Consider the following 27,494-nt stretch of genomic DNA (forward strand, 5'->3'; position numbering starts at 1 on the left):
CCAGGGGTATGGGTTTTAAACACAGAGATTTTAAAAAATGAAGATTACGTTTTACGTATTAAGGAGATTATTGAGAAAGAAAAAGGAAATGGGATGCATGGAGAAGATATCAGAATATGGTGGGAGAATGTGAAGTTTTTAATTAAAAAATTTACGATAAAATACTGCAAAATAATACAAAAAAGCAAGAGGTATAATGAGAAAAAAATTAAAGAAAAATTAGAAGAAGAACTAAATAAATGTGATAAAGATATACAAAAAATAAAAGAATTAGAAGGCAGGTTGAAGGAAATGGAGGAGGGAAAATACGAGGGGGCGAGGCTAAGAAGTAAGGCGAAATACACAATGGAGGGTGAAAAATGTACAAAATTTTTCTTTAATTTAGAAAGAAGTAGAGCAAAGGCGGGGATGATTAAGGAGATAAGAAGGAAAGATGGGGTGGTGGTAGGGGACAATGAGGGAATATTATATGTAGTGAAAGAATATTACGAGGGATTGTTTAGTGCTGAGGGGGTGCGGGAGGAGGAAAAGCAGGAATTATTGGGACAGCTAAAAGCGAAGGTAGGGGAGGAGGATAAAAAGGAATGTGAAATGGAGATAAGGAAAGAAGAAATAGAAAATGCAATAAGTGAGTTAAATAGGAAAAAAAGTCCAGGGATTGATGGCTTAGGGAGTGAATTTTATATAGCTTTTAAAGAGGTTTTGATTGACATTTTAAAGGATGTTTATGATGATGTTTTTAGTAAAGGAGAATTAAGCACTAGAATGGGAATGGGGTTAATGAGAATAATTTATAAGAAAAAGGGAGATAAAACAGACCTAAAAAATTTCAGACCAATCACTATGCTGAATACAGATTTAAAAATATTATCAAAGATTTTAGCAAACAGATTAAAAGAAGTTATGCCGAAAATAATAAAGACTAACCAAGTATATGGAGTGAAGGGAAGGGATATAGCGGACACAACTATAAGTATAAAGGATGCAATAAGATATATTAACGAAAAAAATATGAATGGTTTTATTATAAGCTTGGATTTTGAAAAAGCTTTTGACAGAGTAGAACACCAGTTTTTATTTGATATCTTAAAAGGGTTTGGGTTTGGTGAGAATTTTATAAAATGGGTGAAAATTTTATACAAGGGAGCTATGACAAAAATAAAGTGCAATGGGTTTTTAACACAAGCTTTTAAATTAACAAGATCCATAAGACAGGGATGCCCATTGTCAGCCCTACTATACTCTTTGGTAGCAGAGCCTCTAGGGCTGGCAATGGAGCAGGATAAAGGCGTAAAAGGGATACGGTTGGAGGGAGAAGAGAGTAAAATTTTTCAATATGCAGATGATACAACGCTAATGTTAAAAGATCTGGAAAGTGTAATAAAAGCTATGGAGATTGTACAGAATTATTGTAGAGGATCAGGGGCAAAAGTGAATGAAGAGAAGACAGTGTATATGAGGTTTGGAGGGGCACAGGTTCTAACAGAGCATTTTAATTTTAAGGAATCAAGGGACATAAAGATTTTAGGGGTACATATGGGGCGGGATGAGCGAAAAGCAGGAGAAACAATGTGGGAGGAAGTGATAGGGGGGATTGAAAGGAGATTGATTTTTTGGAAATTAAGAACGCTGACTTTGAAGGGGAAAGTTTTAATTATTAATGTTTTAATGGTGTCAAAATTATGGTACATTTTATATGTAAACCCAATGCCATTATGGGCGGAAAAGAGGCTGAAGAAATGTTTTTCAGAGTTTTTATGGAATGGGAAGCCCCCAAGAATAGCACACAATACTTTAATAGGGGAGGGAGAGAAGGGAGGAATGGGATTAATTGACATTGAACATAGAAAGAACGCACTAAGGGTAAAATTGGTAAAAAAGTTTTTAGACAAATCACACACAGCAGGATGGAAGGGAACTATGGAGTACTTTTTAAATAAAGGCAGTAAATTTAATCTGGGAAGGAATATTTTATGGATGAAGACTAAATTATGGATGACTGAGAGGATGCCGGATTTTTATAGGGAACTGCTGGGAGCATGGGGAAAGTTTTTATCAAGTGTGCATTTTATTCCGAGGGGTAGGGAAAACATTTTAAATCAGCCTCTTTTTTTAAATCAGAGTATTTTAAATCAGGGGAGGCAGTTGTTTTTTAAGAAATGGTGGGAGGCGGGAATTTTAAAAGTGAGGGACATTTTATATGAAGTTAAAGAAGGATTTCTACCCGTACAAGTGGTTATAGACGCAATGGAGGAAGCAAAGGAGGAGTACAGCAGACAGGAAGAAACTAATAAATATGAAATGATCAAGAGATCGATACCGAAAGAATGGATAGAGGGAATCGAAAATAAGGAGGACGGAGAGCAACAAAATGAAATATATGTGGGATTGGGAGAAAAACAATTTGATTTTAATAAATGTCAGGTGAAAGATTTTTATAGTGTTTTTAGAGAGGGGGTCTTTAAAAAACCAGTGGTCAACAATTACTGGATGGATAAGTACAAGGGTGTGAAGGAATGTGATATTTGGGGAAACATGAAAGGGAAAATGATACAGACAAAGCTGGAAAATTTAGAGTTCTTAATTAGGCATAAAGTGATTTTTACTGACGTTATTTTAAACAAAATTGGTATGGAATCAAGTGCTGTATGTAAAGTGTGTAATGAGGAGGAGGAGGGATTTTTACATCTGTTTTTACATTGTATAAAATTGGATGATTTTAATGAGAAATGTAAGAAAATGATTTTAAGGTTGAAAGGGGAGGATGGAGAGGAGATGGACTGGGGCAGGATTCTAATGTTGGGAATACAAAGAAAGAACAAGAACAAAATGGTCATCAACCTTTTGATAATGTTAATTAAGAGTGCTATATGGGAAAGGAGAGTGGTGGCAAAGAAGGAAAAATGGATAATGGATTTATGGTATGTTTTTAAAAGAAAAGTCGAAAAATATGTACAATGCCTGTTTTATTATTTTAAGCAAGAAGATCAAATGGGGTTCTTTTACAATGTTTTTACTAATGATGTATGTGTAACTTTAGATGAGAATGGAATAGATGTGCAATTTTAAAAAAGTTTGGAGAATGTTTCTGTTCTTAAGTACTGTTTTGTCTCGCAACACGTGATGACGAGCTGGGTTACTCCTTTCCGAGAGTGAATAACGATCTGTGTGGAAAGCAATATTGTTTTGTATTTTTGATGTTCTTTACTGTTTGTATTTTCATTCATATATATGATTAGTTTTTAATTCTAAGGCATTATTTATTACTTTATTGCTGACAATGTTAAGTATTTTAATGCGTGTTTAATCATTTATGTCTTTAAGATTTCTACTGTGAAACACATGCTTGATAACTGTATTATGGAATTTTTTCAATTAAAAAAAAAAAAAAAAAAAGTAGTCAGATTCTGGTTACTCTCTAAAGCTAAGCAGACCCAAGCCTGTTCAGTGCATGGATGGGAGACACTTCGTGGAAAACTAGCTTCCTGCTGGAGATAGTTTTAGTCCAGCCAGCAGGGGTTGCTCATTCCCTGACATGTACTTTAGGTTCCAAAAGTCCAAATATACAAAAATGATTTCTGCGGTGTAAGGTTTTTGATGAAGCATTAAACCGCCCCATGTAAAAATGAGTGTCCTTCGGATGAGGCATTAAACAGGCCTCCTGACTTTCTGTGGTCATTAATTCCCTACCTTAATGATGAATTTGACCTCATTTATGGAGGTGGTAGCGCAATCTGCGCTACCTTTGTGAAAAACTAGACTGGCCAGCAGGGGATGCTCTTTCCCTGTCATGTACCTATGGGATCAAAAGCCCTAATACAACAAGGCAGATTCCGGGCCTTGAAAAGGAGCAAATGTTTGATGAAACCTTAATCCGGCAGCCGTAAAAAGGAGCGTCCTTCGTTTGAGGCATTAAACTGGCCTCCTGACTTTCTGTGGTCATAGGTGGTAGCGCAATCTGCCAGCCTTATAGAGCCTGTCAGGATGCACTACCTTTTTAAAAAAAAATAGTCTGGCCAGCAGGGGGTGCTCTTTCCCTGTCATGTACCTATGGGATCAAAAGCCCTAATACAACGAGGCAGATTCCGGGCCTTGAAAAGGAGCAAATGTTTTTAAGAAACCTTAATCCGGCCCTTGTAAAAAGAAGCATCCTTCGGATGAGGCAATAAACTGGCCTCCTGACCTTTAGTGGTCATGAATTCCCCTGCTTAATGATGAATTTGACCTCATTTATGGAGGTGGTAGCGCATTCCGCCGGCCTTATAGAGCATGGCAGGATGCGCTACCTTTGTGAAAAACTAGTCTGGCTAGCAGGGGGGGGGGGCTCTTTCCCTGACATGTACCTATGGGATCAAACGTCCTAATACAACGAGGCAGATTCCAGGCCGTGAAAAGGAGCAAATGTTTTTATGAAACATTAATCCGGCACCTGCAAAAAGGAGTGTCCTTCGCATGAGGCATTAAACTGGCCTCCTGATTTTCTGTGGTCATTCATTCCCTACCTTAATGATGAATTTGACCTCATTTATGGAGGTGGTAGCACATTCCGCTGACCTGATTGAACCTGTCAGGATGCGCTATCCCTCTATCAGAGCAGCTTCATTCAACCAAACAGTACCAGTTCAACTGTTGCTTGCAGTAGTCAGATTCTGATAGCTCTCTAAAGCTAAGCATGCCCAAGCCTGCTATGTGCATGGATGGGAGACCCTTTGTGGAAAACTAGCTTCCTATGGGAGACAGTTTTAGTCCAGCCAGCAGGGGTTGCTCATTCCCTGACATGTACTTTAGGTTCCAAAAGTCCAAATATACAAAAATGACTTCTGCGGTGTAAGGCTTTTGTTGAAGCATTAAACCGCCCCATGTAAAAATGAGTGTCCTTCGGATGAGGCATTAAACAGGCCTCCTGACTTTCTGTGGTCATTAATTCCCTACCTTTATGATGAATTTCACCTCACTAATGGAGGTGGTAGCGCAATCTGCCGGCCTTATAGAGCCTGTCAGGATGCACTACCTTTGTGAAAAAAGTAGTCTGGCCAGCAGGGGGTGCTCTTTCCCTGTCATTTACCTATGGGATCAAAAGCCCTAATACAACGAGGCAGATTCTGTGCCTTGAAAAGGAGCAAATGTTTTTATGAAACCTTAATCCGGCCCTTGTAAAAAGAAACATCATTTTCGGATTAGGCAATAAACTGACGTCCTGACCTTTAGTGGTCATGAATTCCCCTCCTTAATGATGAATTTGACCTTATTTATGGAGGTGGTAGCGTATTCCGCCGGCCTTATAGAGCATGGCAGGATGCGCTACCTTTGTGAAAAACTAGTCTGGCCAGCAGGGGTGGCTCTTTCCCTGACATGTACCTATGGGATCAAACGTCCTAATACAACGAGGCAGATTCCAGGCCGTGAAAATGAGCAAATGTTTGATGAAACCTTAATCCGGCAGCTGTAAAAAGGAGCGTCCTTCGCTTGAGGCATTAAACTGGCCTCCTGACTTTCTGTGGTCATTAATTCCCTACCTTAATGATGAATTTGACCTCATGTATGTAGGTGGTAGCACATTCCGCTGGCCTGATTGAACCTGTCAGGATGCGCTACCCCTCTATCAGAGCAGTTTCATTCAACCAAAAAGAACAAGTTCAACTGTTGTTTGCAGTAGTCAGATTCTGGTTACTCTCTAAAGCTAAGCAGGCCCAAGCCTGCTCTGTGCATGGATTGGAGACCCTTTGTGGAAAACTAGTTTCCTGTGGTAGATAGTTTTAGTCCAGCCAGCAGGGGTTGCTCATTCCCTGCCATGTACTTTAGGTTCCAAAAGCCCAAATATACAAAAATGACTTCTGCGGTGAAAGGCTTTTGATGAAGCATTAAACCGCCCTATGTAAAAATGAGTGTCCTTCGGATGAGGCATTAAACAGGCCTCCTGACTTTCTGTGGTCATTAATTCCTTACCTTTATGATGAATTTCAGCTCACTTATGGAGGTGGTAGCGCAATCTGCCGGCCTTATAGAGCCTGTCAGGATGCGCTACCTTTGTGAAAAAATAGTCTGGCCAGCAGGGGGTGCTCTTTCCCTGTCATGTACCTATGGGATCAAAAGCCCTAATACAACGAGGCAGATTCTGGGCCTTGAAAAGGAGCAAATGTTTTTATGAAACCTTAATCCGGCCCTTGTAAAAAGAAGCATCCTTCGGATGAGGCAATAAACTGGCCTCCTGACCTTTAGTGGTCATGAATTTGTGGAAAACTTTTGGAAAACTAGTTGCCTGTGGGAGATAGTTTTAGTCCAGCCAGCAGGGGTTGCTCATTCCCTGCCATGTACTTTAGGTTCCAAAATCCCTAATATACAAAAATGACTTCTGCGGTGAAAGGCTTTTGATGAAGCATTAAACCGCCCTATGTAAAAATGAGTGTCCTTCGGATGAGGCATTAAACAGGCCTCCTGACTTTCTGTGGTCATTAATTCCCTACCTTTATGATGAATTTCACCTCACTTATGGAGGTGGTAGCGCAATCTGCAGCCTTATAGAGCCTGTCAGGATGCGCTACCTTTGTGAAAAAATAGTCTGGCCAGCAGGGGGTGCTTTTTCCCTGTCATGTACCTATGGGATCAAAAGCCCTAATACAACGAGGCAGATTCTGGGCCTTGAAAAGGAGCAAATGTTTTTATGAAACCTTAATTCGGCCCTTGTAAAAAGAAACATCATTTTCGGATTAGGCAATAAACTGACGTCCTGACCTTTAGTGGTCATTAATTCCCTACCTTAATGATGAATTTTACCTTATTTATGGAGGTGGTAGCGCATTCCGCCGGCCTTATAGAGCCTGGCAGGATGCGCTACCTTTGTGAAAAACTAGTCTGGCCAGCAGCGGGGGCTCTTTCCCTGACATGTACCTATGGGATCAAACGTCCTAATACAACGAGGCAGATTCCAGGCCGTGAAAAGGAGCAAATGTTTTTATGAAACCTTAATCCGGCCCTTGTAAAAAGAAGCATCCTTCGGATTAGGCAATAAACTGGCCTCCTGACCTTTAGTGGTCATGAATTCCCTTCCTTAATGATGAATTTGACCTCATTTATGGAGGTGGTAGCGCATTCCGCCGGCCTTATAGAGCATGGCAGGATGCGCTACCTTTGTGAAAAACTAGTCTGGCCAGCAGGGGTGGCTCTTTCCCTGATATGTACTTATGGGTAAAAAAGTCCTAATACAACGAGGCAGATTCCAGGCCGTGAAAATGAGCAAATGTTTGATGAAACCTTAATCCGGCAGCTGTAAAAAGGAGCGTCCTTCGCTTGAGGCATTAAACTGACCTCCTGACTTTCTGTGGTCATTAATTCCCTACCTTAATGATGAATTTGACCTCATGTATGTAGGTGGTAGCACATTCCGCTGACCTGATTGAACCTGTCAGGATGCGCTACCCCTCTATCAGAGCAGCTTCATTCAACCAAGCAGAACAAGTTCAACTGTTGTTTGCAGTAGTCAGATTCTGGTTACTCTCTAAAGCTAAGCAGACCCAAGCCTGTTCAGTGCATGGATGGGAGACACTTCGTGGAAAACTAGCTTCCTGCTGGAGATAGTTTTAGTCCAGCCAGCAGGGGTTGCTCATTCCCTGACATGTACTTTAGGTTCCAAAAGTCCAAATATACAAAAATGATTTCTGCGGTGTAAGGTTTTTGATGAAGCATTAAACCGCCCCATGTAAAAATGAGTGTCCTTCGGATGAGGCATTAAACAGGCCTCCTGACTTTCTGTGGTCATTAATTCCCTACCTTAATGATGAATTTGACCTCATTTATGGAGGTGGTAGCGCAATCTGCGCTACCTTTGTGAAAAACTAGACTGGCCAGCAGGGGTGGCTCTTTCCCTGATATGTACTTATGGGTAAAAAAGTCCTAATACAACGAGGCAGATTCCAGGCCGTGAAAATGAGCAAATGTTTGATGAAACCTTAATCCGGCAGCTGTAAAAAGGAGCGTCCTTCGCTTGAGGCAATAAACTGGCCTCCTGACCTTTAGTGGTCATGAATTCCCCTCCTTAATGATGAATTTGACCTCATTTATGGAGGTGGTAGCGCATTCCGCCGGCCTTATAGAGCATGGCAGGATGCGCTACCTTTGTGAAAAACTAGTCTGGCCAGCAGGGGTGGCTCTTTCCCTGATATGTACTTATGGGTAAAAAAGTCCTAATACAACGAGGCAGATTCCAGGCCGTGAAAATGAGCAAATGTTTGATGAAACCTTAATCCGGCAGCTGTAAAAAGGAGCGTCCTTCGCTTGAGGCATTAAACTGGCCTCCTGACTTTCTGTGGTCATTAATTCCCTACCTTAATGATGAATTTGAGCTCATGTATGTAGGTGGTAGCACATTCCGCTGGCCTGATTGAACCTGTCAAGATGCGCTACCCCTCTATCAGAGCAGTTTCATTCAACCAAAAAGAACAAGTTCAACTGTTGTTTGCAGTAGTCAGATTCTGGTTAGTCTCTAAAGCTAAGCAGGCCCAAGCCTGTTCTGTGCATGGATGGGAGACACTTTGTGGAAAACTAGCTTCCTGCTGGAGATAGTTTTAGTCCAGCCAGCAGGGGTTGCTCATGCCCTGACATGTACTTTAGGTTCCAAAAGCCCAAATATAGAAAAATGACTTCTGCGGTGAAAGGCTTTTGATGAAGCATTAAACCGCCCTATGTAAAAATGAGTGTCCTTCGGATGAGGCATTAAACAGGCCTCCTGACTTTCTGTGGTCATTAATTCCCTACCTTAATGATGAATTTGACCTCATTTATGGAGGTGGTAGCGCAATCTGCGCTACCTTTGTGAAAAACTAGGCTGGCCAGCAGGGGATGCTCTTTCCCTGTCATGTACCTATGGGATCAAAAGCCCTAATACAACGAGGCAGATTCCGGGCCTTGAAAAGGAGCAAATGTTTGATGAAACCTTAATCCGGTAGCCTTAAAAAGGAGCGTCCTTCGTTTGAGGCATTAAACTGGCCTCCTGACTTTCTGTGGTCATAGGTGGTAGCGCAATCTGCCGGCCTTATAGAGCCTGTCAGGATGCACTACCTTTGTGAAAAAAATAGTCTGGCCAGCAGGGGGTGCTCTTTCCCTGTCATGTACTTATGGGATCATAAGCCCTAATACAACGAGGCAGATTCCGGGCCTTGAAAAGGAGCAAATGTTTTTAAGAAACCTTAATCCGGCCCTTGTAAAAAGAAGCATCCTTCAGATGAGGCAATAAACTGGCCTCCTGACCTTTAGTGGTCATGAATTCCCCTCCTTAATGATGAATTTGACCTCATTTATGGAGGTGGTAGCGCATTCCGCCGGCCTTATAGAGCATGGCAGGATGCGCTACCTTTGTGAAAAACTAGTCTGGCCAGCAGGGGTGGCTCTTTCCCTGATATGTACTAATGGGTAAAAAAGTCCTAATACAACGAGGCAGATTCCAGGCCGTGAAAATGAGCAAATGTTTGATGAAACCTTAATCCGGCAGCTGTAAAAAGGAGCGTCCTTCGCTTGAGGCATTAAACTGACCTCCTGACTTTCTGTGGTCATTAATTCCCTACCTTAATGATGAATTTGACCTCATGTATGTAGGTGGTAGCACATTCCGCTGGCCTGATTGAACCTGTCAGGATGCGCTACCCCTCTATCAGAGCAGTTTCATTCAACCAAAAAGAACAAGCTCAACTGTTGTTTGCAGTAGTCAGATTCTGGTTACTCTCTAAAGCTAAGCAGGCCCAAGCCTGCTCTGTGCATGGATGGGAGACCCTTTGTGGAAAGCTAGTTTCCTGTGGGAGATAGTTTTAGTCCAGCCAGCAGGGGTTGCTCATTCCCTGCCATGTACTTTAGGTTCCAAAAGCCCAAATATACAAAAATGACTTCTGCGGTGAAAGGCTTTTGATGAAGCATTAAACCGCCCTATGTAAAAATGAGTGTCCTTCGGATGAGGCATTAAACAGGCCTCCTGACTTTCTGTGGTCATTAATTCCCTACCTTTATGATGAATTTCACCTCACTTATGGAGGTGGTAGCGCAATCTGCCGGCCTTATAGAGCCTGTCAGGATGCGCTACCTTTGTGAAAAAATAGTCTGGCCAGCAGGGGGTGCTCTTTCCCTGTCATTTACCTATGGGATCAAAAGCCCTAATACAACGAGGCAGATTCTGGGCCTTGAAAAGGAGCAAATGTTTTTATGAAACCTTAATCCGGCCCTTGTCAAAAGAAACATCATTTTCGGATTAGGCAATAAACTGACGTCCTGACCTTTAGTGGTCATGAATTCCCCTCCTTAATGATGAATTTGACCTCATTTATGGAGGTGGTAGCGCATTCCGCCGGCCTTATAGAGCATGGCAGGATGCGCTACCTTTGTGAAAAACTAGTCTGGCCAGCAGGGGTGGCTCTTTCCCTGACATGTACCTATGGGATCAAACGTCCTAATACAACGAGGCAGATTCCAGGCCGTGAAAATGAGCAAATGTTTGATGAAACCTTAATCCGGCAGCTGTAAAAAGGAGCGTCCTTCGCTTGAGGCATTAAACTGGCCTCCTGACTTTCTGTGGTCATTAATTCCCTACCTTAATGATGAATTTGACCTCATGTATGTAGGTGGTAGCACATTCCGCTGGCCTGATTGAACCTGTCAGGATGCGCTACCCCTCTATCAGAGCAGTTTCATTCAACCAAAAAGAACAAGTTCAACTGTTGTTTGCAGTAGTCAGATTCTGGTTACTCTCTAAAGCTAAGCAGGCCCAAGCCTGCTCTGTGCATGGATTGGAGACCCTTTGTGGAAAACTAGTTTCCTGTGGTAGATAGTTTTAGTCCAGCCAGCAGGGGTTGCTCATTCCCTGCCATGTACTTTAGGTTCCAAAAGCCCAAATATACAAAAATGACTTCTGCGGTGAAAGGCTTTTGATGAAGCATTAAACCGCCCTATGTAAAAATGAGTGTCCTTCGGATGAGGCATTAAACAGGCCTCCTGACTTTCTGTGGTCATTAATTCCTTACCTTTATGATGAATTTCAGCTCACTTATGGAGGTGGTAGCGCAATCTGCCGGCCTTATAGAGCCTGTCAGGATGCGCTACCTTTGTGAAAAAATAGTCTGGCCAGCAGGGGGTGCTCTTTCCCTGTCATGTACCTATGGGATCAAAAGCCCTAATACAACGAGGCAGATTCTGGGCCTTGAAAAGGAGCAAATGTTTTTATGAAACCTTAATCCGGCCCTTGTAAAAAGAAGCATCCTTCGGATGAGGCAATAAACTGGCCTCCTGACCTTTAGTGGTCATGAATTTGTGGAAAACTTTTGGAAAACTAGTTGCCTGTGGGAGATAGTTTTAGTCCAGCCAGCAGGGGTTGCTCATTCCCTGCCATGTACTTTAGGTTCCAAAATCCCTAATATACAAAAATGACTTCTGCGGTGAAAGGCTTTTGATGAAGCATTAAACCGCCCTATGTAAAAATGAGTGTCCTTCGGATGAGGCATTAAACAGGCCTCCTGACTTTCTGTGGTCATTAATTCCCTACCTTTATGATGAATTTCACCTCACTTATGGAGGTGGTAGCGCAATCTGCAGCCTTATAGAGCCTGTCAGGATGCGCTACCTTTGTGAAAAAATAGTCTGGCCAGCAGGGGGTGCTTTTTCCCTGTCATGGACCTATGGGATCAAAAGCCCTAATACAACGAGGCAGATTCTGGGCCTTGAAAAGGAGCAAATGTTTTTATGAAACCTTAATTCGGCCCTTGTAAAAAGAAACATCATTTTCGGATTAGGCAATAAACTGACGTTCTGACCTTTAGTGGTCATTAATTCCCTACCTTAATGATGAATTTTACCTTATTTATGGAGGTGGTAGCGCATTCCGCCGGCCTTATAGAGCCTGGCAGGATGCGCTACCTTTGTGAAAAACTAGTCTGGCCAGCAGCGGGGGCTCTTTCCCTGACATGTACCTATGGGATCAAACATCCTAATACAACGAGGCAGATTCCAGGCCGTGAAAAGGAGCAAATGTTTTTATGAAACCTTAATCCGGCCCTTGTAAAAAGAAGCATCCTTCGGATTAGGCAATAAACTGGCCTCCTGACCTTTAGTGGTCATGAATTCCCTTCCTTAATGATGAATTTGACCTCATTTATGGAGGTGGTAGCGCATTCCGCCGGCCTTATAGAGCATGGCAGGATGCGCTACCTTTGTGAAAAACTAGTCTGGCCAGCAGGGGTGGCTCTTTCCCTGATATGTACTTATGGGTAAAAAAGTCCTAATACAACGAGGCAGATTCCAGGCCGTGAAAATTAGCAAATGTTTGATGAAACCTTAATCCGGCAGCTGTAAAAAGGAGCGTCCTTCGCTTGAGGCATTAAACTGACCTCCTGACTTTCTGTGGTCATTAATTCCCTACCTTAATGATGAATTTGACCTCATGTATGTAGGTGGTAGCACATTCCGCTGACCTGATTGAACCTGTCAGGATGCGCTACCCCTCTATCAGAGCAGCTTCATTCAACCAAGCAGAACAAGTTCAACTGTTGTTTGCAGTAGTCAGATTCTGGTTACTCTCTAAAGCTAAGCAGACCCAAGCCTGTTCAGTGCATGGATGGGAGACACTTCGTGGAAAACTAGCTTCCTGCTGGAGATAGTTTTAGTCCAGCCAGCAGGGGTTGCTCATTCCCTGACATGTACTTTAGGTTCCAAAAGTCCAAATATACAAAAATGATTTCTGCGGTGTAAGGTTTTTGATGAAGCATTAAACCGCCCCATGTAAAAATGAGTGTCCTTCGGATGAGGCATTAAACAGGCCTCCTGACTTTCTGTGGTCATTAATTCCCTACCTTAATGATGAATTTGACCTCATTTATGGAGGTGGTAGCGCAATCTGCGCTACCTTTGTGAAAAACTAGACTGGCCAGCAGGGGATGCTCTTTCCCTGTCATGTACCTATGGGATCAAAAGCCCTAATACAACAAGGCAGATTCCGGGCCTTGAAAAGGAGCAAATGTTTGATGAAACCTTAATCCGGCAGCCGTAAAAAGGAGCGTCCTTCGTTTGAGGCATTAAACTGGCCTCCTGACTTTCTGTGGTCATAGGTGGTAGCGCAATCTGCCAGCCTTATAGAGCCTGTCAGGATGCACTACCTTTTTAAAAAAAAATAGTCTGGCCAGCAGGGGGTGCTCTTTCCCTGTCATGTACCTATGGGATCAAAAGCCCTAATACAACGAGGCAGATTCCGGGCCTTGAAAAGGAGCAAATGTTTTTAAGAAACCTTAATCCGGCCCTTGTAAAAAGAAGCATCCTTCGGATGAGGCAATAAACTGGCCTCCTGACCTTTAGTGGTCATGAATTCCCCTGCTTAATGATGAATTTGACCTCATTTATGGAGGTGGTAGCGCATTCCGCCGGCCTTATAGAGCATGGCAGGATGCGCTACCTTTGTGAAAAACTAGTCTGGCCAGCAGGGGTGGCTCTTTCCCTGATATGTACTAATGGGTAAAAAAGTCCTAATACAACGAGGCAGATTCCAGGCCGTGAAAATGAGCAAATGTTTGATGAAACCTTAATCCGGCAGCTGTAAAAAGGAGCGTCCTTCGCTTGAGGCATTAAACTGACCTCCTGACTTTCTGTGGTCATTAATTCCCTACCTTAATGATGAATTTGACCTCATGTATGTAGGTGGTAGCACATTCCGCTGGCCTGATTGAACCTGTCAGGATGCGCTACCCCTCTATCAGAGCAGTTTCATTCAACCAAAAAGAACAAGCTCAACTGTTGTTTGCAGTAGTCAGATTCTGGTTACTCTCTAAAGCTAAGCAGGCCCAAGCCTGCTCTGTGCATGGATGGGAGACCCTTTGTGGAAAACTAGCTTCCTGCTGGAGATAGTTTTAGTCCAGCCAGCAGGGGTTGCTCATGCCCTGACATGTACTTTAGGTTCCAAAAGCCCAAATATACAAAAATGACTTCTGCGGTGAAAGGCTTTTGATGAAGCATTAAACCGCCCTATGTAAAAATGAGTGTCCTTCGGATGAGGCATTAAACAGGCCTCCTGACTTTCTGTGGTCATTAATTCCCTACCTTAATGACGAATTTGACCTCATTTATGGAGGTGGTAGCGCAATCTGCGCTACCTTTGTGAAAAACTAGGCTGGCCAGCAGGGGTGGCTCTTTCCCTGATATGTACCTATGGGATCAAAAGCCCTAATACAACGAGGCAGATTCCGGGCCTTGAAAAGGAGCAAATGTTTTTAAGAAACCTTAATCCGGCCCTTGTAAAAAGAAACATCATTTTCGGATTAGGCAATAAACTGACGTCCTGACCTTTAGTGGTCATGAATTCCCCTCCTTAATGATGAATTTGACCTCATTTATGGAGGTGGTAGCGCATTCCGCCGGCCTTATAGAGCATGGCAGGATGCGCTACCTTTGTGAAAAACTAGTCTGGCCAGCAGGGGTGGCTCTTTCCCTGACATGTACCTATGGGATCAAACGTCCTAATACAACGAGGCAGATTCCAGGCCGTGAAAATGAGCAAATGTTTGATGAAACCTTAATCCGGCAGCTGTAAAAAGGAGCGTCCTTCGCTTGAGGCATTAAACTGGCCTCCTGACTTTCTGTGGTCATTAATTCCCTACCTTAATGATGAATTTGACCTCATGTATGTAGGTGGTAGCACATTCCGCTGGCCTGATTGAACCTGTCAGGATGCGCTACCCCTCTATCAGAGCAGTTTCATTCAACCAAAAAGAACAAGTTCAACTGTTGTTTGCAGTAGTCAGATTCTGGTTACTCTCTAAAGCTAAGCAGGCCCAAGCCTGCTCTGTGCATGGATTGGAGACCCTTTGTGGAAAACTAGTTTCCTGTGGGAGATAGTTTTAGTCCAGCCAGCAGGGGTTGCTCATTCCCTGCCATGTACTTTAGGTTCCAAAAGCCCAAATATACAAAAATGACTTCTGCGGTGAAAGGCTTTTGATGAAGCATTAAACCGCCCTATGTAAAAATGAGTGTCCTTCGGATGAGGCATTAAACAGGCCTCCTGACTTTCTGTGGTCATTAATTCCTTACCTTTATGATGAATTTCAGCTCACTTATGGAGGTGGTAGCGCAATCTGCCGGCCTTATAGAGCCTGTCAGGATGCGCTACCTTTGTGAAAAAATAGTCTGGCCAGCAGGGGGTGCTCTTTCCCTGTCATGTACCTATGGGATCAAAAGCCCTAATACAACGAGGCAGATTCTGGGCCTTGAAAAGGAGCAAATGTTTTTATGAAACCTTAATCCGGCCCTTGTAAAAAGAAGCATCCTTCGGATGAGGCAATAAACTGGCCTCCTGACCTTTAGTGGTCATGAATTTGTGGAAAACTTTTGGAAAACTAGTTGCCTGTGGGAGATAGTTTTAGTCCAGCCAGCAGGGGTTGCTCATTCCCTGCCATGTACTTTAGGTTCCAAAATCCCTAATATACAAAAATGACTTCTGCGGTGAAAGGCTTTTGATGAAGCATTAAACCGCCCTATGTAAAAATGAGTGTCCTTCGGATGAGGCATTAAACAGGCCTCCTGACTTTCTGTGGTCATTAATTCCCTACCTTTATGATGAATTTCACCTCACTTATGGAGGTGGTAGCGCAATCTGCAGCCTTATAGAGCCTGTCAGGATGCGCTACCTTTGTGAAAAAATAGTCTGGCCAGCAGGGGGTGCTTTTTCCCTGTCATGTACCTATGGGATCAAAAGCCCTAATACAACGAGGCAGATTCTGGGCCTTGAAAAGGAGCAAATGTTTTTATGAAACCTTAATTCGGCCCTTGTAAAAAGAAACATCATTTTCGGATTAGGCAATAAACTGACGTCCTGACCTTTAGTGGTCATTAATTCCCTACCTTAATGATGAATTTTACCTTATTTATGGAGGTGGTAGCGCATTCCGCCGGCCTTATAGAGCCTGGCAGGATGCGCTACCTTTGTGAAAAACTAGTCTGGCCAGCAGCGGGGGCTCTTTCCCTGACATGTACCTATGGGATCAAACGTCCTAATACAACGAGGCAGATTCCAGGCCGTGAAAAGGAGCAAATGTTTTTATGAAACCTTAATCCGGCCCTTGTAAAAAGAAGCATCCTTCGGATTAGGCAATAAACTGGCCTCCTGACCTTTAGTGGTCATGAATTCCCTTCCTTAATGATGAATTTGACCTCATTTATGGAGGTGGTAGCGCATTCCGCCGGCCTTATAGAGCATGGCAGGATGCGCTACCTTTGTGAAAAACTAGTCTGGCCAGCAGGGGTGGCTCTTTCCCTGATATGTACTTATGGGTAAAAAAGTCCTAATACAACGAGGCAGATTCCAGGCCGTGAAAATGAGCAAATGTTTGATGAAACCTTAATCCGGCAGCTGTAAAAAGGAGCGTCCTTCGCTTGAGGCATTAAACTGACCTCCTGACTTTCTGTGGTCATTAATTTTCTACCTTAATGATGAATTTGAGCTCATGTATGTAGGTGGTAGCACATTCCGCTGGCCTGATTGAACCTGTCAAGATGCGCTACCCCTCTATCAGAGCAGTTTCATTCAACCAAAAAGAACAAGTTCAACTGTTGTTTGCAGTAGTCAGATTCTGGTTACTCTCTAAAGCTAAGCAGGCCCAAGCCTGTTCTGTGCATGGATGGGAGACACTTTGTGGAAAACTAGCTTCCTTCTGGAGATAGTTTTAGTCCAGCCAGCAGGGGTTGCTCATGCCCTGACATGTACTTTAGGTTCCAAAAGCCCAAATATAGAAAAATGACTTCTGCGGTGAAAGGCTTTTGATGAAGCATTAAACCGCCCTATGTAAAAATGAGTGTCCTTCGGATGAGGCATTAAACAGGCCTCCTGACTTTCTGTGGTCATTAATTCCCTACCTTAATGACGAATTTGACCTCATTTATGGAGGTGGTAGCGCAATCTGCGCTACCTTTGTGAAAAACTAGGCTGGCCAGCAGGGGTGGCTCTTTCCCTGATATGTACTTATGGGTAAAAAAGTCCTAATACAACGAGGCAGATTCCAGGCCGTGAAAATGAGCAAATGTTTGATGAAACCTTAATCCGGCAGCTGTAAAAAGGAGCGTCCTTCGCTTGAGGCAATAAACTGGCCTCCTGACCTTTAGTGGTCATGAATTCCCCTCCTTAATGATGAATTTGACCTCATTTATGGAGGTGGTAGCGCATTCCGCCGGCCTTATAGAGCATGGCAGGATGCGCTACCTTTGTGAAAAACTAGTCTGGCCAGCAGGGGTGGCTCTTTCCCTGATATGTACTTATGGGTAAAAAAGTCCTAATACAACGAGGCAGATTCCAGGCCGTGAAAATGAGCAAATGTTTGATGAAACCTTAATCCGGCAGCTGTAAAAAGGAGCGTCCTTCGCTTGAGGCATTAAACTGGCCTCCTGACTTTCTGTGGTCATTAATTCCCTACCTTAATGATGAATTTGAGCTCATGTATGTAGGTGGTAGCACATTCCGCTGGCCTGATTGAACCTGTCAAGATGCGCTACCCCTCTATCAGAGCAGTTTCATTCAACCAAAAAGAACAAGTTCAACTGTTGTTTGCAGTAGTCAGATTCTGGTTACTCTCTAAAGCTAAGCAGGCCCAAGCCTGTTCTGTGCATGGATGGGAGACACTTTGTGGAAAACTAGCTTCCTGCTGGAGATAGTTTTAGTCCAGCCAGCAGGGGTTGCTCATGCCCTGACATGTACTTTAGGTTCCAAAAGCCCAAATATAGAAAAATGACTTCTGCGGTGAAAGGCTTTTGATGAAGCATTAAACCGCCCTATGTAAAAATGAGTGTCCTTCGGATGAGGCATTAAACAGGCCTCCTGACTTTCTGTGGTCATTAATTCCCTACCTTAATGATGAATTTGACCTCATTTATGGAGGTGGTAGCGCAATCTGCGCTACCTTTGTGAAAAACTAGGCTGGCCAGCAGGGGATGCTCTTTCCCTGTCATGTACCTATGGGATCAAAAGCCCTAATACAACGAGGCAGATTCCGGGCCTTGAAAAGGAGCAAATGTTTGATGAAACCTTAATCCGGTAGCCTTAAAAAGGAGCGTCCTTCGTTTGAGGCATTAAACTGGCCTCCTGACTTTCTGTGGTCATAGGTGGTAGCGCAATCTGCCGGCCTTATAGAGCCTGTCAGGATGCACTACCTTTGTGAAAAAAATAGTCTGGCCAGCAGGGGGTGCTCTTTCCCTGTCATGTACTTATGGGATCATAAGCCCTAATACAACGAGGCAGATTCCGGGCCTTGAAAAGGAGCAAATGTTTTTAAGAAACCTTAATCCGGCCCTTGTAAAAAGAAGCATCCTTCAGATGAGGCAATAAACTGGCCTCCTGACCTTTAGTGGTCATGAATTCCCCTCCTTAATGATGAATTTGACCTCATTTATGGAGGTGGTAGCGCATTCCGCCGGCCTTATAGAGCATGGCAGGATGCGCTACCTTTGTGAAAAACTAGTCTGGCCAGCAGGGGTGGCTCTTTCCCTGATATGTACTAATGGGTAAAAAAGTCCTAATACAACGAGGCAGATTCCAGGCCGTGAAAATGAGCAAATGTTTGATGAAACCTTAATCCGGCAGCTGTAAAAAGGAGCGTCCTTCGCTTGAGGCATTAAACTGACCTCCTGACTTTCTGTGGTCATTAATTCCCTACCTTAATGATGAATTTGACTCATGTATGTAGGTGGTAGCACATTCCGCTGGCCTGATTGAACCTGTCAGGATGCGCTACCCCTCTATCAGAGCAGTTTCATTCAACCAAAAAGAACAAGTTCAACTGTTGTTTGCAGTAGTCAGATTCTGGTTACTCTCTAAAGCTAAGCAGGCCCAAGCCTGCTCTGTGCATGGATGGGAGACCCTTTGTGGAAAGCTAGTTTCCTGTGGGAGATAGTTTTAGTCCAGCCAGCAGGGGTTGCTCATTCCCTGCCATGTACTTTAGGTTCCAAAAGCCCAAATATACAAAAATGACTTCTGCGGTGAAAGGCTTTTGATGAAGCATTAAACCGCCCTATGTAAAAATGAGTGTCCTTCGGATGAGGCATTAAACAGGCCTCCTGACTTTCTGTGGTCATTAATTCCCTACCTTTATGATGAATTTCACCTCACTTATGGAGGTGGTAGCGCAATCTGCCGGCCTTATAGAGCCTGTCAGGATGCGCTACCTTTGTGAAAAAATAGTCTGGCCAGCAGGGGGTGCTCTTTCCCTGTCATTTACCTATGGGATCAAAAGCCCTAATACAACGAGGCAGATTCTGGGCCTTGAAAAGGAGCAAATGTTTTTATGAAACCTTAATCCGGCCCTTGTAAAAAGAAACATCATTTTCGGATTAGGCAATAAACTGACGTCCTGACCTTTAGTGGTCATGAATTCCCCTCCTTAATGATGAATTTGACCTCATTTATGGAGGTGGTAGCGCATTCCGCCGGCCTTATAGAGCATGGCAGGATGCGCTACCTTTGTGAAAAACTAGTCTGGCCAGCAGGGGTGGCTCTTTCCCTGACATGTACCTATGGGATCAAACGTCCTAATACAACGAGGCAGATTCCAGGCCGTGAAAATGAGCAAATGTTTGATGAAACCTTAATCCGGCAGCTGTAAAAAGGAGCGTCCTTCGCTTGAGGCATTAAACTGGCCTCCTGACTTTCTGTGGTCATTAATTCCCTACCTTAATGATGAATTTGACCTCATGTATGTAGGTGGTAGCACATTCCGCTGGCCTGATTGAACCTGTCAGGATGCGCTACCCCTCTATCAGAGCAGTTTCATTCAACCAAAAAGAACAAGTTCAACTGTTGTTTGCAGTAGTCAGATTCTGGTTACTCTCTAAAGCTAAGCAGGCCCAAGCCTGCTCTGTGCATGGATTGGAGACCCTTTGTGGAAAACTAGTTTCCTGTGGGAGATAGTTTTAGTCCAGCCAGCAGGGGTTGCTCATTCCCTGCCATGTACTTTAGGTTCCAAAAGCCCAAATATACAAAAATGACTTCTGCGGTGAAAGGCTTTTGATGAAGCATTAAACCGCCCTATGTAAAAATGAGTGTCCTTCGGATGAGGCATTAAACAGGCCTCCTGACTTTCTGTGGTCATTAATTCCTTACCTTTATGATGAATTTCAGCTCACTTATGGAGGTGGTAGCGCAATCTGCCGGCCTTATAGAGCCTGTCAGGATGCGCTACCTTTGTGAAAAAATAGTCTGGCCAGCAGGGGGTGCTCTTTCCCTGTCATGTACCTATGGGATCAAAAGCCCTAATACAACGAGGCAGATTCTGGGCCTTGAAAAGGAGCAAATGTTTTTATGAAACCTTAATCCGGCCCTTGTAAAAAGAAGCATCCTTCGGATGAGGCAATAAACTGGCCTCCTGACCTTTAGTGGTCATGAATTTGTGGAAAACTTTTGGAAAACTAGTTGCCTGTGGGAGATAGTTTTAGTCCAGCCAGCAGGGGTTGCTCATTCCCTGCCATGTACTTTAGGTTCCAAAATCCCTAATATACAAAAATGACTTCTGCGGTGAAAGGCTTTTGATGAAGCATTAAACCGCCCTATGTAAAAATGAGTGTCCTTCGGATGAGGCATTAAACAGGCCTCCTGACTTTCTGTGGTCATTAATTCCCTACCTTTATGATGAATTTCACCTCACTTATGGAGGTGGTAGCGCAATCTGCAGCCTTATAGAGCCTGTCAGGATGCGCTACCTTTGTGAAAAAATAGTCTGGCCAGCAGGGGGTGCTTTTTCCCTGTCATGTACCTATGGGATCAAAAGCCCTAATACAACGAGGCAGATTCTGGGCCTTGAAAAGGAGCAAATGTTTTTATGAAACCTTAATTCGGCCCTTGTAAAAAGAAACATCATTTTCGGATTAGGCAATAAACTGACGTCCTGACCTTTAGTGGTCATTAATTCCCTACCTTAATGATGAATTTTACCTTATTTATGGAGGTGGTAGCGCATTCCGCCGGCCTTATAGAGCCTGGCAGGATGCGCTACCTTTGTGAAAAACTAGTCTGGCCAGCAGCGGGGGCTCTTTCCCTGACATGTACCTATGGGATCAAACGTCCTAATACAACGAGGCAGATTCCAGGCCGTGAAAAGGAGCAAATGTTTTTATGAAACCTTAATCCGGCCCTTGTAAAAAGAAGCATCCTTCGGATTAGGCAATAAACTGGCCTCCTGACCTTTAGTGGTCATGAATTCCCTTCCTTAATGATGAATTTGACCTCATTTATGGAGGTGGTAGCGCATTCCGCCGGCCTTATAGAGCATGGCAGGATGCGCTACCTTTGTGAAAAACTAGTCTGGCCAGCAGGGGTGGCTCTTTCCCTGATATGTACTTATGGGTAAAAAAGTCCTAATACAACGAGGCAGATTCCAGGCCGTGAAAATGAGCAAATGTTTGATGAAACCTTAATCCGGCAGCTGTAAAAAGGAGCGTCCTTCGCTTGAGGCATTAAACTGACCTCCTGACTTTCTGTGGTCATTAATTCCCTACCTTAATGATGAATTTGAGCTCATGTATGTAGGTGGTAGCACATTCCGCTGGCCTGATTGAACCTGTCAAGATGCGCTACCCCTCTATCAGAGCAGTTTCATTCAACCAAAAAGAACAAGTTCAACTGTTGTTTGCAGTAGTCAGATTCTGGTTACTCTCTAAAGCTAAGCAGGCCCAAGCCTGTTCTGTGCATGGATGGGAGACACTTTGTGGAAAACTAGCTTCCTGCTGGAGATAGTTTTAGTCCAGCCAGCAGGGGTTGCTCATGCCCTGACATGTACTTTAGGTTCCAAAAGCCCAAATATAGAAAAATGACTTCTGCGGTGAAAGGCTTTTGATGAAGCATTAAACCGCCCTATGTAAAAATGAGTGTCCTTCGGATGAGGCATTAAACAGGCCTCCTGACTTTCTGTGGTCATTAATTCCCTACCTTAATGACGAATTTGACCTCATTTATGGAGGTGGTAGCGCAATCTGCGCTACCTTTGTGAAAAACTAGGCTGGCCAGCAGGGGTGGCTCTTTCCCTGATATGTACTTATGGGTAAAAAAGTCCTAATACAACGAGGCAGATTCCAGGCCGTGAAAATGAGCAAATGTTTGATGAAACCTTAATCCGGCAGCTGTAAAAAGGAGCGTCCTTCGCTTGAGGCAATAAACTGGCCTCCTGACCTTTAGTGGTCATGAATTCCCCTCCTTAATGATGAATTTGACCTCATTTATGGAGGTGGTAGCGCATTCCGCCGGCCTTATAGAGCATGGCAGGATGCGCTACCTTTGTGAAAAACTAGTCTGGCCAGCAGGGGTGGCTCTTTCCCTGATATGTACTTATGGGTAAAAAAGTCCTAATACAACGAGGCAGATTCCAGGCCGTGAAAATGAGCAAATGTTTGATGAAACCTTAATCCGGCAGCTGTAAAAAGGAGCGTCCTTCGCTTGAGGCATTAAACTGGCCTCCTGACTTTCTGTGGTCATTAATTCCCTACCTTAATGATGAATTTGAGCTCATGTATGTAGGTGGTAGCACATTCCGCTGGCCTGATTGAACCTGTCAAGATGCGCTACCCCTCTATCAGAGCAGTTTCATTCAACCAAAAAGAACAAGTTCAACTGTTGTTTGCAGTAGTCAGATTCTGGTTACTCTCTAAAGCTAAGCAGGCCCAAGCCTGTTCTGTGCATGGATGGGAGACACTTTGTGGAAAACTAGCTTCCTGCTGGAGATAGTTTTAGTCCAGCCAGCAGGGGTTGCTCATGCCCTGACATGTACTTTAGGTTCCAAAAGCCCAAATATAGAAAAATGACTTCTGCGGTGAAAGGCTTTTGATGAAGCATTAAACCGCCCTATGTAAAAATGAGTGTCCTTCGGATGAGGCATTAAACAGGCCTCCTGACTTTCTGTGGTCATTAATTCCCTACCTTAATGATGAATTTGACCTCATTTATGGAGGTGGTAGCGCAATCTGCGCTACCTTTGTGAAAAACTAGGCTGGCCAGCAGGGGATGCTCTTTCCCTGTCATGTACCTATGGGATCAAAAGCCCTAATACAACGAGGCAGATTCCGGGCCTTGAAAAGGAGCAAATGTTTGATGAAACCTTAATCCGGTAGCCTTAAAAAGGAGCGTCCTTCGTTTGAGGCATTAAACTGGCCTCCTGACTTTCTGTGGTCATAGGTGGTAGCGCAATCTGCCGGCCTTATAGAGCCTGTCAGGATGCACTACCTTTGTGAAAAAAATAGTCTGGCCAGCAGGGGGTGCTCTTTCCCTGTCATGTACTTATGGGATCATAAGCCCTAATACAACGAGGCAGATTCCGGGCCTTGAAAAGGAGCAAATGTTTTTAAGAAACCTTAATCCGGCCCTTGTAAAAAGAAGCATCCTTCAGATGAGGCAATAAACTGGCCTCCTGACCTTTAGTGGTCATGAATTCCCCTCCTTAATGATGAATTTGACCTCATTTATGGAGGTGGTAGCGCATTCCGCCGGCCTTATAGAGCATGGCAGGATGCGCTACCTTTGTGAAAAACTAGTCTGGCCAGCAGGGGTGGCTCTTTCCCTGATATGTACTAATGGGTAAAAAAGTCCTAATACAACAAGGCAGATTCCAGGCCGTGAAAATGAGCAAATGTTTGATGAAACCTTAATCCGGCAGCTGTAAAAAGGAGCGTCCTTCGCTTGAGGCATTAAACTGACCTCCTGACTTTCTGTGGTCATTAATTCCCTACCTTAATGATGAATTTGACCTCATGTATGTAGGTGGTAGCACATTCCGCTGGCCTGATTGAACCTGTCAGGATGCGCTACCCCTCTATCAGAGCAGTTTCATTCAACCAAAAAGAACAAGTTCAACTGTTGTTTGCAGTAGTCAGATTCTGGTTACTCTCTAAAGCTAAGCAGGCCCAAGCCTGCTCTGTGCATGGATGGGAGACCCTTTGTGGAAACCTAGTTTCCTGTGGGAGATAGTTTTAGTCCAGCCAGCAGGGGTTGCTCATTCCCTGCCATGTACTTTAGGTTCCAAAAGCCCAAATATACAAAAATGACTTCTGCGGTGAAAGGCTTTTGATGAAGCATTAAACCGCCCTATGTAAAAATGAGTGTCCTTCGGATGAGGCATTAAACAGGCCTCCTGACTTTCTGTGGTCATTAATTCCCTACCTTTATGATGAATTTCACCTCACTTATGGAGGTGGTAGCGCAATCTGCCGGCCTTATAGAGCCTGTCAGGATGCGCTACCTTTGTGAAAAAATAGTCTGGCCAGCAGGGGGTGCTCTTTCCCTGTCATTTACCTATGGGATCAAAAGCCCTAATACAACGAGGCAGATTCTGGGCCTTGAAAAGGAGCAAATGTTTTTATGAAACCTTAATCCGGCCCTTGTAAAAAGAAACATCATTTTCGGATTAGGCAATAAACTGACGTCCTGACCTTTAGTGGTCATGAATTCCCCTCCTTAATGATGAATTTGACCTCATTTATGGAGGTGGTAGCGCATTCCGCCGGCCTTATAGAGCATGGCAGGATGCGCTACCTTTGTGAAAAACTAGTCTGGCCAGCAGGGGTGGCTCTTTCCCTGACATGTACCTATGGGATCAAACGTCCTAATACAACGAGGCAGATTCCAGGCCGTGAAAATGAGCAAATGTTTGATGAAACCTTAATCCGGCAGCTGTAAAAAGGAGCGTCCTTCGCTTGAGGCATTAAACTGGCCTCCTGACTTTCTGTGGTCATTAATTCCCTACCTTAATGATGAATTTGACCTCATGTATGTAGGTGGTAGCACATTCCGCTGGCCTGATTGAACCTGTCAGGATGCGCTACCCCTCTATCAGAGCAGTTTCATTCAACCAAAAAGAACAAGTTCAACTGTTGTTTGCAGTAGTCAGATTCTGGTTACTCTCTAAAGCTAAGCAGGCCCAAGCCTGCTCTGTGCATGGATTGGAGACCCTTTGTGGAAAACTAGTTTCCTGTGGGAGATAGTTTTAGTCCAGCCAGCAGGGGTTGCTCATTCCCTGCCATGTACTTTAGGTTCCAAAAGCCCAAATATACAAAAATGACTTCTGCGGTGAAAGGCTTTTGATGAAGCATTAAACCGCCCTATGTAAAAATGAGTGTCCTTCGGATGAGGCATTAAACAGGCCTCCTGACTTTCTGTGGTCATTAATTCCTTACCTTTATGATGAATTTCAGCTCACTTATGGAGGTGGTAGCGCAATCTGCCGGCCTTATAGAGCCTGTCAGGATGCGCTACCTTTGTGAAAAAATAGTCTGGCCAGCAGGGGGTGCTCTTTCCCTGTCATGTACCTATGGGATCAAAAGCCCTAATACAACGAGGCAGATTCTGGGCCTTGAAAAGGAGCAAATGTTTTTATGAAACCTTAATCCGGCCCTTGTAAAAAGAAGCATCCTTCGGATGAGGCAATAAACTGGCCTCCTGACCTTTAGTGGTCATGAATTTGTGGAAAACTTTTGGAAAACTAGTTGCCTGTGGGAGATAGTTTTAGTCCAGCCAGCAGGGGTTGCTCATTCCCTGCCATGTACTTTAGGTTCCAAAATCCCTAATATACAAAAATGACTTCTGCGGTGAAAGGCTTTTGATGAAGCATTAAACCGCCCTATGTAAAAATGAGTGTCCTTCGGATGAGGCATTAAACAGGCCTCCTGACTTTCTGTGGTCATTAATTCCCTACCTTTATGATGAATTTCACCTCACTTATGGAGGTGGTAGCGCAATCTGCAGCCTTATAGAGCCTGTCAGGATGCGCTACCTTTGTGAAAAAATAGTCTGGCCAGCAGGGGGTGCTTTTTCCCTGTCATGTACCTATGGGATCAAAAGCCCTAATACAACGAGGCAGATTCTGGGCCTTGAAAAGGAGCAAATGTTTTTATGAAACCTTAATTCGGCCCTTGTAAAAAGAAACATCATTTTCGGATTAGGCAATAAACTGACGTCCTGACCTTTAGTGGTCATTAATTCCCTACCTTAATGATGAATTTTACCTTATTTATGGAGGTGGTAGCGCATTCCGCCGGCCTTATAGAGCCTGGCAGGATGCGCTACCTTTGTGAAAAACTAGTCTGGCCAGCAGCGGGGGCTCTTTCCCTGACATGTACCTATGGGATCAAACGTCCTAATACAACGAGGCAGATTCCAGGCCGTGAAAAGGAGCAAATGTTTTTATGAAACCTTAATCCGGCCCTTGTAAAAAGAAGCATCCTTCGGATTAGGCAATAAACTGGCCTCCTGACCTTTAGTGGTCATGAATTCCCTTCCTTAATGATGAATTTGACCTCATTTATGGAGGTGGTAGCGCATTCTGCCGGCCTTATAGAGCATGGCAGGATGCGCTACCTTTGTGAAAAACTAGTCTGGCCAGCAGGGGTGGCTCTTTCCCTGATATGTACTTATGGGTAAAAAAGTCCTAATACAACGAGGCAGATTCCAGGCCGTGAAAATGAGCAAATGTTTGATGAAACCTTAATCCGGCAGCTGTAAAAAGGAGCGTCCTTCGCTTGAGGCATTAAACTGACCTCCTGACTTTCTGTGGTCATTAATTCCCTACCTTAATGATGAATTTGAGCTCATGTATGTAGGTGGTAGCACATTCCGCTGGCCTGATTGAACCTGTCAAGATGCGCTACCCCTCTATCAGAGCAGTTTCATTCAACCAAAAAGAACAAGTTCAACTGTTGTTTGCAGTAGTCAGATTCTGGTTACTCTCTAAAGCTAAGCAGGCCCAAGCCTGTTCTGTGCATGGATGGGAGACACTTTGTGGAAAACTAGCTTCCTGCTGGAGATAGTTTTAGTCCAGCCAGCAGGGGTTGCTCATGCCCTGACATGTACTTTAGGTTCCAAAAGCCCAAATATAGAAAAATGACTTCTGCGGTGAAAGGCTTTTGATGAAGCATTAAACCGCCCTATGTAAAAATGAGTGTCCTTCGGATGAGGCATTAAACAGGCCTCCTGACTTTCTGTGGTCATTAATTCCCTACCTTAATGACGAATTTGACCTCATTTATGGAGGTGGTAGCGCAATCTGCGCTACCTTTGTGAAAAACTAGGCTGGCCAGCAGGGGTGGCTCTTTCCCTGATATGTACTTATGGGTAAAAAAGTCCTAATACAACGAGGCAGATTCCAGGCCGTGAAAATGAGCAAATGTTTGATGAAACCTTAATCCGGCAGCTGTAAAAAGGAGCGTCCTTCGCTTGAGGCAATAAACTGGCCTCCTGACCTTTAGTGGTCATGAATTCCCCTCCTTAATGATGAATTTGACCTCATTTATGGAGGTGGTAGCGCATTCCGCCGGCCTTATAGAGCATGGCAGGATGCGCTACCTTTGTGAAAAACTAGTCTGGCCAGCAGGGGTGGCTCTTTCCCTGATATGTACTTATGGGTAAAAAAGTCCTAATACAACGAGGCAGATTCCAGGCCGTGAAAATGAGCAAATGTTTGATGAAACCTTAATCCGGCAGCTGTAAAAAGGAGCGTCCTTCGCTTGAGGCATTAAACTGG

The 27,494-nt window shown here is 43.9% G+C and overlaps 1 protein-coding gene across 1 annotated transcript in view; it reads left to right on the forward strand.

The window, feature by feature from the left end:
• The first annotated feature begins 408 nt into the window (after positions 1 to 408).
• Positions 409 to 27,494, forward strand: part of LOC141334779 (uncharacterized) — a 72,601-nt gene continuing 45,515 nt past the window's right edge. The window contains exon 1 of the mRNA XM_073840005.1: positions 409 to 561. Within this exon, the coding sequence (XP_073696106.1) occupies positions 409 to 561 (153 nt within the window). The remainder of the gene's footprint in view (positions 562 to 27,494) is intronic.

This window comes from Garra rufa, chromosome 5 (genome assembly GCF_049309525.1).
Source record: "Garra rufa chromosome 5, GarRuf1.0, whole genome shotgun sequence".
Lineage (NCBI taxonomy): Eukaryota > Metazoa > Chordata > Actinopteri > Cypriniformes > Cyprinidae > Garra > Garra rufa.